This window comes from Heteronotia binoei, chromosome 2 (genome assembly GCF_032191835.1).
Source record: "Heteronotia binoei isolate CCM8104 ecotype False Entrance Well chromosome 2, APGP_CSIRO_Hbin_v1, whole genome shotgun sequence".
NCBI classification, from domain to species: domain Eukaryota; kingdom Metazoa; phylum Chordata; class Lepidosauria; order Squamata; family Gekkonidae; genus Heteronotia; species Heteronotia binoei.
The window spans coordinates 201,178,374-201,192,113 of NC_083224.1; the positions used below are offsets into that span (position 1 = coordinate 201,178,374).

At 48.7% G+C, this 13,740-nt stretch overlaps 1 protein-coding gene across 1 annotated transcript; it reads right to left on the reverse strand.

Moving 5' to 3' along the window:
- Window positions 1–449: 449 nt before the first annotated feature.
- RPS15 (ribosomal protein S15) lies at window positions 450–7,743 on the reverse strand. The gene is made up of 3 exons (XM_060233151.1): window positions 7,598–7,743; window positions 5,915–6,149; window positions 450–614 (listed from the first exon to the last, which is right to left on the reverse strand). The coding sequence occupies exons 1-3, from the start codon at window positions 7,741–7,743 to the stop codon at window positions 501–503; spliced, it is 495 nt and encodes a 164-aa protein (XP_060089134.1). The 3' UTR covers window positions 450–500.
- Window positions 7,744–13,740: the final 5,997 nt, after the last annotated feature.

The window sequence follows — 13,740 nt, forward strand, 5'->3', positions numbered from 1 at the left end:
GTTCCATAAGATCAAATTCAAATGCTGCAATGACATCAAGTCCTCTTGGCAGCCACAGACCAACCATGAAACACCAAGACCGATTTTGCACTAGGATGTGTTCTGAGTGGAGAGCCCTTTTGCTCCCGGCACTTCTCCCCATTTGCGCACAAGCTGCCCCGGAGCTGTGAGTTGGCCTGCCGCTTTTCCGTGGCAAGCAGAAACCGCTCATAAGAGGATCTCGCTTGCTGCAGAAAAGCAGCAGGCCAACTCGCAGCTCCAAGGCAGCTTGTGCAAAAACGGACAGAAGTGCCGGGAGCAAAAGGGCTCCACCCAGAGCAAGCCTAGTGCAAAATCGGTCCGACGCTTTATTGTAACTGTCATTCTTTTAACGGCCATTCTCTGCTTCTGTGGCACTTCTGAACATAAGAAACAATGCCAGCATCCCATAAAGATACGGATTCATCAGGTTGTTGGGAAACCTTTATTTACATGTAGAGATTTTCTTCCCAAAGCTTCTTTTATTTCAGAGGAATAAACCGAGACGAGTGGGTGGCTCCAATGCCCGGTCGGCCGTGCTTCACAGGCTTGTAAGTGATAGAAAATTCACCCAAATAATGGCCAATCATCTCGGGCTGAAAGAGAAAATTAAGGGTGGGGGGGAGAAGAGATGAAAAATAAACCATATTAATACAGCAGCTAGGATTTTACTCACACAGAAATGGAAAAAGAAGAAGATATTGGATTTATATCCCGCCCTCCGCTCCGAAGAGTCTCAGAGCGGCTCACAATCTCCTTTACCTCCCCACCCCACCCCCGCCACAACAGACACCCTGTGAGGTGGGTGGGGCTGGAGAGGGCTCTCACAGCAGCCGCCCTTTCAAGGACAACCTCTGCCAGAGCTATGGCTGACCCAAGGCCATTCCAGTAGCTGCAAACAGAGAAGAGGGGAATCCAACCCGGTTCTCCCAGATAAGAGTCTGCACACGTAACCACTACACCAAACTGGAAACTTCAGGAAATTCCCACAAGATTGAATTTGATGGGGAAATTATTGGAAACAGTGGAGATGGACTACTTATCCCAGTTGCTCGCTGGGAAATCTAAGGAAGAAGTAAGAAAATACTGGGAGAAGTTATACGCGTAGTTAGATACTTAAAACTTACTGATGCAGACTCTTATTTCTACTTACCATATATGCTATATATACTAGAAATATAATCTAAAAATAGATAGTTTAAACGACTTACAATCTTTATAATATTTTATATAGATTATGGTGATATGATGCGAAGTGTGTAATATTACAATGAAAATATTTTATTCTATTCATTTACTGACACACAGAACGGATTATAGTTGTATTACTAGTTGTATTATTACTTTTCTATTCCCACTTCCCACCTCCCTTTTATTCTTCCGGAAAATCAATAAAACTTTAAAAACGAAAAATAAACCAAGTGAGGGTTGAAGAATTAAGGAAGGAAGGGAAAAAATCTGGAAGGGAAGAGACGCACCTCTGGGTTCAGTTCTCAACCAGAACTCAACATTTAAGAAAATGGATACAAAATGTTCTAATGGAACCTATAAATTATACTGAACGTAACCTTCGATCAGTGATGGCGAACCTTTTAGAGACCGAGTGCCCAAACTGCAACCCAAAACCCACTTATTTATCGCAAAGTGCCAACACAGAAATTTAACCTGAATAGAGGTTTTAGTTTAGCAAAAGAAACAACGGGGGTGAAATTAACAAACGGAAAGAACATTTGGTCTGGATAGCATTTGCTTAGGAAACCAACAAAATAGTAACATGTCAGAATGAGAGAATGATGGTGAGAGTGTCAAAGGCAATAAATGGAGGCTGTTCATTGCTCTGTTGCTTGCAAGTCTGGGTTAAACTGAGAACATGCCTTTCCCAGAGGTGTTCCTGTCCACGTAACTTGCTTTTGAACAAGTAACATACGTTATAAATATCATTCTAGTTTGCCATTAGGAAAAAAGAATACATTAAAATATAGTGTGTTTAGCAGGAGCTGGTGGTTAGGGCGTCCAAATCAGATCTGGGAGGTCCTGATTCATAGGCCCACTCTGCCCTGGCAGCTCGTTGGGAAACCTTGGACCAGTGTTAGCCCGCCTCATAGGTTCGTTGTGAGGATAAAATAGAAGGGGGGAGTGTGTCAAACCACTTCAGTGTCCTTTTGGGGGAGGAAGGCTTGATTCAAGGTCCTAATCTCTCCTCCCTCCTGCCCATCCTCACACACCCATGCTCTCTTCTTCCCTTTGGCTTGGACCTCGCCACAACAGTTTTGAAATATGAAACGCAACCAGGTCTTGGCCAGATGAAAATGTGAAGCTGCCTTACACCCATCTCTCTAGTGCAGGGGTGGTCAAACTGGCTCTTTCACACGCATCGTGTGGCTCTTGGAAGCCCCCACCAGAGAAGGCATTTGTCTATTTAAACCACTTCTTCAAGCCAAGCTAGCCAGTGGCTTGGAGAATGCATTTAAAGTTCACTTTCTTTCCACCTCTCTCTCCCCACCTATTTTCCTTCCTTCCTCCCTTCTGATCTCTTATCACCTGGAGATTTGTTGTGATCCCAGGAGGTTTCCAGCCACCACCTGGGGGTTGGCAACTGTTCTACACCCATGCTCAGAAGGGTATAATGCCACAGGGGTAAAGGAGCACGCGTGCCCACAGAAAGGGCTCTGAGTGCCGCCTTTGGCACCCGTGCCACAGGTTTGCCATCACTGCCTTAGATGGACATGGAAACATCCCCGTGAATAGAACACTGCCATTATAAGCTAGCAAATCTTAAAATGTGAAAATAAAATTTAGGACATTAGTAAGAATAATGAGATATGGCAAATAATACAGTAGTGGTCAAACATCTTCTATCTTAATAAATATAGTACATATAATAAAAAATTTAAAAATTATACAGCTCCAGAAAAAATATTAACTAGAATACACTGGTTAAAATTACAATCTGTTACTTCGACATTAACTTGTAAGAACCATAAAATGGAATTTGATTGCATGGGAACAAAATTTGGCAACTTTATGCATGGTCTCTGTATTTACGGTATATCCGTTTCAGTAGCATTTGTGATGGTATACAGAGTACTCAGGCATTTAAGAAAAGATAAAATACAAGCTTGGAAATATTCAAAAAACAGTCAGTTCAGGACCCCTTCTTTACATAATCCTCACGAACTCTCCTAGCTGCCGCCATAAATTTGGCACAATTAATTGTGAGTTGGGGGTTAAAATCTGATAACAGCGTATTTCTGATTTTGAAATCAGAAAACCCGAGACATCCCTCTAACAAAGAATAAATGTACCTGGCTCGTATGCCAGGGTATAGGCCACACCCAAACAAAACATGGTCAATCGTTTCAACTTTATCTGCACCACAAGGACAAACCCGCTCAGCCATAGGCACCTTTCGTCCCGAACTTATCTGCTAACTTTCTTGCAAAGACAACCACATTTTTCTTCTGCACTCTGCCTTCCCAGGAGAACTGTATGTTCTGTTCAGTGCTGGGGAAAGATCCAGTTAACTGCTAGCTTTTGTGTTCTCAAAGGGAGTTGTGGTCACACCCTTTCAGGTAAGCACTGGTGCACCTGAATCCTCTTTTGCAAATTGTATACTGAACATCCCAGTCTGGCAAAGAATTCCGTAGGTTTTTAAAACAAGTTTTCACACCATCTTTGAACCCTGGTGTCGAGGAGCAGAGAGCTCTGGTCAGATGGCATTACCCATCCACCGTGATTTGTTTTCGGAAGGAGCCACAAATTAATTACAGTGACAGAGAACATCAACGCTTGTGACTGACGGAAAGCAAAAGGAGACACACCCAAAAAACCAAGCCTGATCTCTGCCATTTGTGTTTGTACCTTCTGAACAGCTTTTCAGGATTTTCGTTATTTTTGATTCTGAAGTCTGGATGTCTAACTTTTTGAATAACCAGCTTCAAGAGGGGACTGGATAAACATATGGAGCAGAGGTCCATCAGTGGCTATTAGCCACAGGGTACTGACAGAACTCTCTGTCTGGGGCAGTGATGCTCTGTATTCTGGGTGCTGGGGGGCAACAGTGTGAGAACTTCTAGTGTCCTGGCCCCACTGATGGACCTACTGATGGCACCCGGGATTTTTGGCCACTGTGTGCCACAGTGTTGGACTGGATGGGCCACTGGCCTGATCCAACATGGCTTCTCTTCTGTTCTTAATGCTCTAAAACCTGGATAGTCCTGGGCTAGTCTGAACTCATCAGATCTTGGAAGCTAAGAAGCGTCCACCCTGGTCAGTACTTGGGTGGGAGACCAGCAAGGAAGTCCAGGATCACTCCGCAAAGGCAGGCAATAGGAAACCTCCTGTCCATCTCCCGTTCTCAAACTTTTTTATGCCCCTGCCCCCTTGGCTCCATATACTCATCCCCATTGCCCCCTACTAAGGCTGCCGTGAACCTGGGCCTAGGGAGGCCTACAGGCTCCAGAAGCATAACTAGGAGTAGCTAGAGAAGGCCTACATTTCCCAGGATCCAATCTGGTTGAGTGGCAAGGTTTTGGAGGGAAAACTGGCCCGGGGGACCTGAGAGGAAAGCATAAAAGGGCCAACCACAGACAGGGTGCGTTCTCTCAGGAAAACGCAGCAGGAGAGAAGGCAGCAGGAGAGGTCCTTTACCCAAAGGCTTAATTTGATATTAGAGCAGGGAACGTTTAGCAAGTCATGTTAGGGCTTTTCTATTTGTTTTGTACCACCTTTAAGAAGACGAAGACTGCAGATTTATAGCCCACCCTTCTCTCTAAATCAGAGTCTCAGAGCGGCTCACAATCTCCTTCATCTTCCTCCCCCACAACAAACATCCTGTGAGGTGGGTGGGGCTGAGAGGGCTCTCACAGCAGCTGCCCTTTAAAGGACGAAGGCTCAGAGCGGCTTACATTCTCTTTTCCCTTCCTCCCCCACAACAGACACCCTGTGAGGTGGGTGGGCTGAGAGGGCTCTCAGGGCACCCTGAGAGGGTGGGTGGGCAGCTGCCTTTTCAAGGACAACCTCTGCCAGAGCTGTGGCTGACCCAAGGCCATTCCAGCAGGTGCAAGTAAGTGGAGGAGTGGGGAATCAAACCTGGTTCTCCCAGATAAGAGTCCACACACCACCACTACACCAAACTGGCTCTATTGTATATATATTTCACGATTGCCCGAAATGTTTTATCACCCACTTCTTATTTTTTGAACACTGTCAATAAACTGTTGTTGTTTAACTGCTTGGGTCTGAACGTCTCCTTGGTTACAGTTAAGAGGCATTTACTAATAAGGAGGATCCAGGGGTGTTTGGGTGCTGTGGGCCCTCCCATGCAGACCCTGACCAGAGTGGCAGCAGCCAGTAGAAGGTCCTCGTAGGCCCCTGCTGTGTGACATAGCGCGTGGCTCCTGGGTTCTTTCTCAGATCTTATGCTGTGCGGGCAACGTAATGACATCACTCAAAGTAACGTCATCACATTAGGGATGTCCCGGTTTGGGTTTCCCCTGCCAGCCAGCTAGCTGGAGATGGATCGAAGCCCTCAAAAACACAGGAACCTCCACTGGGACCTGGGGAACCTATGCTTACCTATAAAAAGCATTATTCAGAATAGCAATTTGCTTCCTTAAATGTACTGGGGGGGGCTGTTTTTTTTTTAGGTACAGGCACCAAATTTGCAGCATAACATCTGATGCCTCTCCTCAAAACACCCTCCAAGTTTCAAAAGGATTGGACCAGGGCAGTCCCTTTATATATGATGGCCAGAACTCCCTTTTGAGTTCAATTGTGCTTGTCACAACTCTACTCCTGGCTCCACCCACAAAGTCCCCAGATATTTCTTGAATTGGCCTCCAGCCCAAACATTCGCAGGGACAGAGAGGGGCTCCCTCCTCCCCCTCACTCTCACCTTGATCTCCACCTGGTTGAAAGTCTTCCCGTTGTACACGCCCACCATGCTGCCCACCATTTCGGGCAGGATGATCATGTCGCGCAGGTGGGTCTTGACCACCTCGGGCTTCTCCATGGGGGGCGCCTCCTTCTTGGCCTTGCGGAGGCGCTTCAGGAGCGAGTGCTGCTTGCGCCGCAAGCCGCGGTTCAGACGCCGGCGCTGGCGGGCACTGTACAGCTGCATCAGCTGCTCACTGGAGAAGGCAAGGGAAGGAAACTTCTGAGCGCTGCGATGGGAGCACAGAACACCGCCCCCCCCCAGCCAAAGATCAAGTCACTGGGTGCTTTCACACAATGACCATTTGCAAGTGGGGTCTGCCGTTCTTAACGCAGTGAAAATCCAATAGCAAAGCGTGTTATTTAGTGTGTGTGAGCTGTCTGCTAGTTCATGGAACACCCGTGAATGTTTCAGGTGGGGGGGACCAGTGTTCTCTCTAAGCTAAGAAAGTGTGAGCTAGCTCACAGATTTTTAGCCTTCAGCTCACACGTTTTTGTCTTAGCTCAGGGACGATCCCAGATCTCAAGAATTTAGGCAGCAGCTCACGACTTCAATAAAAGTAGCTCACAAAGCAGAATGTTTGCTCACAAGACTCTGCAGCTTAGAGAGAACATTGGTGGGGGGACACCACACCCATATTCAATTCTCTCTGAATAACTCAACAGCTGTGTGGTACCCAAGATAGTGCAGTGTCAAAAGAGGGAGATAATCTCCACTCTGCCAGAAAACTCAAAGGAGTGACCATGGGAGGGCCCCTCAGTTTCAGCCTCAGCTGCTTCCCGGGGAAGATTAAAAGATGCAACCCCCATAGAGAATGAAGAGAAACACACAAAAGACATCATTTCAGAGGCTGGAATCAAGTCCAGCAAGAAGACTAAAGAAGACTGCAGATTTATACCCTGCCCTTCTCCCTGAATCAGAGTCTCAGAGCGGTTTACAATCTCCTTTATCTCCTTCTCCCACAACCTGTGAGGCGGGTGGGGCTGAGAGAGCTCTCACAGCAGCTGCCCTTTCAAGGACAACTGCAGTAGCTATGGCTGACCCAAGGCCATTCCAGCAGCTGCAAGTGGAGGAATGAGGAATCCAACCCAGCTCTCCAAGCTAAGAGTCCGCGCACTTAACCACTACAGCAAACTTGAAGCAACACCTTCGAGGCCAAGATTTTCGGGGCTGATCTGACAAAGGGAGCTTTGATTCTCAAACGCTCACGTTGTTGGTCTGTAAGATGCTGCGAGACTCAAACCTAGCTATACAGACTGCACACACACTGTGTGAGAAAAATAACACGGCTCTTCAGCCATACTCCAAGCTGTGGAGTCTTGTAAGCAAAAATTTTACTTTGTGACTGCATGTGTGAGCCAGGGGGCTTAAAAATTGCGAGCTAGCTCACACAAACTCAGCTTACAGGGAACACTGCTTTCCAGTCCCCTCTTCCGTTCATCCAGATTTCCCCCATCCATCCCTAACCTACAACCCTGAAGGTTTTGAGCCAGGGACTCACAATCTTCCAGGACACCCAGCCTTGGGTCTCCAGAGCAGTACTGCTGCCGTTCTAAATTGTTACAGAAATGCCTTTGGGAAAGCCGCCCTATGGCCAGTGGCGAACATGTGGCCTAAGTCCAATAAAAGGAAAAACGCTCTTACTAGGACATGTCAAGGAGCTGATCCAGGTCAACACCTCGGTAGGTGAACTTCCGGAAAGTCCGTTTTTTCTTCTGCTCCACTTCCGCCTGCCCCCGACGAAGGAAAGCAAAAACACGATCAGTCAGGCCTGGCTTCCCCGACAGCATCCTAAGCCAGAAGCTTCCTGCCTAATAGAGGCTCCTTCCATTTGAGCGAGGAAGTAGTTAAGAACATAAGAGAAGTCCTGTTGGATCAGGCCAACGGCCCATCCAGTCCAACACTCTGTGTCACACAATGGCCAAAAATCACAGGTGCCATCAGGAGGTCCATCAGTGGGGCCAGGACACTAGAAGCACTCCCACTGTGCACCCCCCAAACACCAAGAATGCAGAGCATCGCTGCCCCAGACAGAGTTCCAACAATATGCGGGGGCTAATAGCCACTGATGGACCTCTGCTCCAGATGTTTATCCAATCCCCTCTTGAAGCTGGCTACGCTTGTAGCTGCTGCCACCTCCTGTGGCAGTGAATTCCACATGTTAATCATGCTTGGGTTGAAGAAGTGCTTCCTTTTATCCGTTCTATCTTGACTGCTCAGCAATTTCATGGAGTGCCCACAAGTTCTTGTATTGTGAGAAAGGGAGAAAAGTCCTTCTTTCTCTACCTTCTCTATCCCATGCATAAACATCACCCCTCAGTCAACGTTTCTCCAGGCTAATGAGCTCCGAGCATTTTAACCTTTCCTCATAGGGAAAGTGTTCCAACCCTTTAATCATTCTAGTTGCCCTTTTCTGGACTTTCTCCAATGCTATAATATCCTTTTTGAGGTGCGGCAACCAGAACTGCACACAGTACTCCAAATGAGACTGCACCATCGATTTATACAGCGGCATGACGACACTGGCTGATTTGTTTGCAATTCCCTTCCTAATAATCCCCAGCATAGCACTGGCCTTTTTTACTGCACTGTCTCAACATTTTCAGTTATCGTCGTGTACCAGGTGAAAAGGCAGGGAGAAGCCAGGAAGCCTCTCTCAAGCTAACCTACCTAGCAGGGCTGTTGAGAGAGGAAATGGCCAAGGGGAAATCAGGCAGGCAACCCAGCTCCTTAGGCAAATGCGAAGAGACAAGTGAGATCATACGACGAAACTAGCCCCCCCCCCCCGGATAAATGGAGGCACGGGCAGAAAAACTGGTGCGGTCTGACTTTGGACATACTCTGCTTTCTTTTTATTATAAGCAGCATAATGTAAGTAAACTTCCTAGTGAAAGGCCTCCTTTAAAAAAAATTTAGCAGCTCAGCCAAGGACTAAAATTTTATTTTTCATTTCCCTGACCACTATTCAAATATCACCACAAAATTTACTTTGCATGGTGCAGAGCAGAAAGTGCTAGTTGTCTGCTTATCTTTATAAGTAAGTTAAATGCTAGTTAAACTAGCAGGTAGGGATGAAAACGGCTAGACGTTTAAAGCTTGGATACCGCTAAACGTTTAAACTAGCCTTGCTTTGCAAATGCCACAGGCAGACCTCGGAAATCATGCAGGGACAGAGCTCAACAAACACATTAGGCAGTTGCTGGGGGTGGAGCCGGGAAAGGGTATCCTTAAGTTTTAATTGTATTCTGCTACTTCTCTATTCCAGTTGCCACAAGAACAGATCTTGCTCTTGCAGCAGGAGGTCAAAAATCCACTGCTTGAATATATATTAATCACAATTTCCCTGACTTTCTCTGACTTCAGACCAATTTCCCCGACTTTCCAGAACGCGGCAACTCTGCCAGTCTCCCCCCCCCCCCCTCCAAACACATAAGCCCCTGCGTTTAGGGGAAGGAGAGACCTCCAGATGCCCCCCCTCCAAAAAGCAATAATCTCATGCACAAAAAGCACCCTACAGGGTGAGGCCGTTGGGGGGCACAGTGGGAGGGCTACTGGAGTTCCGGCTCAGCTGGCGGACCTCCTGATGGCCCCTGGGTTGGGGCCACGGCATGACAGTGTGTTGGACTGGATGGGCCACTGGCCTGACCCAGCAGGGCTTCCCTTAGGTGCCTATGGCTTTACTGCCCAGCATGCAACACCCCACAAGAGGCAACTAAATGAAAACCCACAAAGCGCTGCCCCCCCCCACCAGTTTCAGAGGTACACTGCCTCTGGCCATGGGAGTTCCACTCCTCCTAAATTAGGCCAATCCCTTCTGAAAGTCGTGGTTTAGGACTGTCCAATCCTCTCTGGCAGGGCAAATGGTTGCCAGCTCCAGGTTGGGACCCCTCTTGGAAATAAGACTGGAGAAGGCAGGGACGTCCGTGGGGGACAAGGCCCCAGAGTCCCTCCTCCAGAGCACCTATTTTCTCCAGGGGAACTGATCTCTGTAGCGGAGTTAAGTGTAACGAACTCGTAGAATCAGAGTTGGAAGGGACCCCCCAGGGACATCTAGTCCACCCCACCCCGTACAATTCACAAACACCCCCTCTTAAATTCACAGGATCAGCATTGCTCTCACATGGCCATCTGTTTAACAACAGGGATGGTGGCTCAGTGGTAGAGCACCTGCTTGGGAAGCAGAAGGTCCCAGGTTCAATCCCTGGCATCTCCAACTCAGAAGGGCCCAGACAGTAGGTGAAGGAGATGGAGGGTCAGTGGCTCAGTGGTAGAGCATCTGCTTGGTAAGCAGAAGGTCCCAGGTTCAATCCCCGGCATCTCCAAAAAGGGGTCCAGGCAGTAGGTGATGGAGGGACAGTGGCTCAGTGGTAGAGCACCTGCTTGGGAAGCAGAAGGTCCCAGGTTCAATCCCTGGCATCTCCAACTCAGAAGGGCCCAGACAGTAGGTGAAGGAGATGGAGGGTCAGTGGCTCAGTGGTAGAGCATCTGCTTGGTAAGCAGAAGGTCCCAGGTTCAATCCCCGGCATCTCCAAAAAAGGGTCCAGGCAGTAGGTGATGGAGGGATGGTGGCTCAGTGGTAGAGCATCTGCTTGGGAAGCAGAAGGTCCCAGGTTCAATCCCCGGCATCTCCAAAAAAGGGTCCAGGCAAATAGGTGTGAAAAATCTCAGCTTGAGACCCTGGAGAGCCGCTGCCAGTCTGAGTAGACAATACTGACTCAGATGGACCAAAAGGTCTGATTCAGTATAAGGCAGCTTCATATGTCCATCCTCCAAGGCAGGAGAGCCCACCACCTGGAAATCAGCGGTAATTCCAAGGGATCCCCAGGTCCCGCCTGGAGGTTGGCATCCCTGGCGACTGAACTATGGCTCGTGTGAACGCATACACGTGTAGAACCGTTCCCCCCCTTCTTCCTCCAGGCCTGTTCTCTCTCGCTCCCCCAGTGCTTCTCCCCTCCGTTCAACTCCACTGTTTCCCCGTTCACGACCCCCGCCTCAAAACCCGTGAATAAAATCCCCTCCCTGTTTCTTCTTCACAACCCACGCCGCCCCCGGCCCGCCTTTCAGCCCCTTCGGGTCGGATGGATCCCGATTGCGAAGCCCAGAGGAAACAACGCCGAAGATATACCCACCATCTTGAGAGCAGGCCTCGCCGGGAAAAGACCGAGTCCCGCCCGATATCGCGAGAACTCCTCCCCTGCTTCTTTTAAAAAAAAAAAAGAAGAGGAAGTGCACAAGAAAAGACCCCGCCCACCGCCCGCTTCAGCGTGCCCAACTTCCGCCCATAACTGATTCTTTTGCTCCCTTGCGCCACCTAAGCTGCTTGAAGGTATCGCAGCCAGGAAGAGAGCAAGAGTTCAGAGGAGCGCCTTACAGCAAGGGTGTCAAACTTGTTTGTTATAAGGGCCAGATCTGATATAAATGAGACCTTGTTGGGCCGGGCCATGTCAGGCCAGGCCATCTGTATACCTATTTAAGATTAGGTAGCAGAGATATACATTTAGAAACACAATTAAATATTTTTTAAACAAAAAAACCCTTAAAACATTAGCACCTGTTGGTCTTAGAGGTGCTTTCTTTGTATCTCCCCATGGGATCCAGGGAACTGGAAGGAAGCTCTGGCTCTTTCCTTCCTTCCCCAGGAGACCAGGAGCGGAAGGAGTCAACAGAAGGGAGAGAGAGTTGGCTCAGTAGCTCTGCTGTGCGATTGAGAGAGCTTGGGAAAACAAGCTCTGCCTTCTCTGCCTCAGCCAATGGAGAAAATAGAGGTTTTGCTCTGTAGCTCCTGTACAATTGAGCAAGCCTTGCAAAGCAAGCTGTTATGCAGAAGGAAGCAAGAGAGAGGGAGAAGGAAACAGACGACAACCAGTTGCTCAGGGGCCTCTGCATGTCTGACACCCCTGCCTTACAGACTAACCAAATTCGTGGCTTTTGGGAGTCGCTGCTCACTGAAATTTGGGGTGACTCATGAAGGCTCATCCCCTGCCACAAATTTGGTTAGATTCAGGTGGGTAGCCATGTTGGCCTGAAGCAGAGGTGGCCAAACTTGCTTAACGTAAGAATCACACAGAATAAACGTCAGAGGTTTGAGAGCCCCAAGACATGAATGCCAGATGTTTGAGAGCCATGATGAGGGAGGGAGAGATAGTGGATGATATCTGACTTATATCCCGCCCTATACACTGAGTCTCAGAGTGGTTCACAATCTCCCTTCCCTTCCTCCCCCACAACAGACATCCTGTGAGGCGGGTGGGGCTGAGAGAGCTCTCCCAGAAGCTGTCCTTTCAAGGACAGAGTCTCAGAGTGGCCTACAATCTCCTTTCCCTTCCTCCCCCACAACAGACAACCTGTGAGGCGGTGGGTGGGGCTGAGAGAGCTCTCCCAAAAGCTGCCCTTCCAAGGACAGAGTCTCAGAGTGGCCTACAATCTCCTTCTCTTTCCTCCCCCACAACAGACATCCTGTGAGGTGGGTGGGGCTGAGAGAGTTCTCCCAGAAGCTGCCTTTCCAAGGACAGAGTCTCAGAGTGGTCTACAATCTCCTTTCTCTTCCTCCCCCACAACAGACATCCTGTGAGGTGGGTGGGGCTGAGAGAGCTCTCCCAGAAGCTGCCCTTTCAAGGACAGAGTCTCAGAACGGCCTACAATCTCCTTTCCCTTCCTCCCCCACAACAGACAACCTGTGAGGCGGTGGGTGGGGCTGAGAGAGCTCTCCCAAAAGCTGCCCTTCCAAGGACAGAGTCTCAGAGTGGCCTACAATCTCCCTTCTCTTCCTCCCCCACAACAGACATCCTGTGAGGCAGGTGGGGCTGAGAGAGCTCTCCCAGAAGCTGCCCTTTCAAGGACAGTTTCGGAGCGGCCTACAATCTCCTTTTCCTTCCTTCGCCACAACAGACACCCTGTGAGGCAGGAGGGGCTGAGAGAGCTCTCCCAGAAGCTGCCCTTTCAAGGACAACTCCTGCAATAGCTATGGCTGACCCAAGGCCATTCCAGCAGGTGCAAGTGGAGGAGTGGGGAATCAAACCTGGCTCTCCCAGATAAGAGTCTGCACACTTAACTGCCACACCAAATTAACAGAAATAAAGTGCACAAGTGTATCATCCCAAAACCACCACTCCACACACACACACAATCTGTGGAAAAATTATCATCCACAAAACCGGTCCCTGGTGCCAAAAAGGTTGGGGACCGCAGGCTGAGAGGGTGCATTGGCAGCTATCTATCTTGATTATCTCCATAGAAAGAGATGCCCAGGCTTTAAAAGCATACACTGACTGCAGGGAACAGGAAAAATCTGTGTGTTGCTTGTACAGTTTTACTGGGGGTGGGTGCTTCTCTACTCACAAGTAAGCTCCCATGGACTGGTACACACTGCTCCCTGATAATAGGCTTATTCAAAACTACTTGACTGCAGCTTGAAACTGCACTCCTATTAATGTTTACCTAGGACTACACGGGAGGAAACAATCTTGGCTCAACATTAGGAAGAACTTCCTGACCGTTAGAGCGGTTCCTCAGTGGAAAAAGCTTCTTGGGGAGGTGGTGGGCTCTCCTTCCTTGGGGGGTTTTAAACAGAGGGTAGATGGCCATCTGACAGCAATGAAGATCCTGTGGATTTAGGGGGAGGTATCTGTGAGTTTCCTGCATTGTGCAGGGGGTCGGCCTAGATGACCTTGGAGGTCCCTTCCAACTGTATGATTCCAAGAGTCTAGTGTGATTTTTCTTCCTATTGATTTGTTGGGCAATACACCTTTATGTTGCATAAAGCTCTCCGTGGTTTGCAGAGAGAATAA

Excerpts from the sequence above, each read along its gene's own strand:
- RPS15 (XM_060233151.1), bottom strand. The coding sequence starts at position 7,743 with ATGCTGTCGGGGAAGCCAGGCCTGACTGATCGTGTTTTTGCTTTCCTT. Across the intron at positions 6,150-7,597 it reads CAGCTCCTTGACATGTCCTA|TGAGCAGCTGATGCAGCTGT; the intron begins GTAAGAGCGTTT and ends TGCCTTCTCCAG. Across the intron at positions 615-5,914 it reads TCAACCAGGTGGAGATCAAG|CCCGAGATGATTGGCCATTA; the intron begins GTGAGAGTGAGG and ends TTTCTCTTTCAG.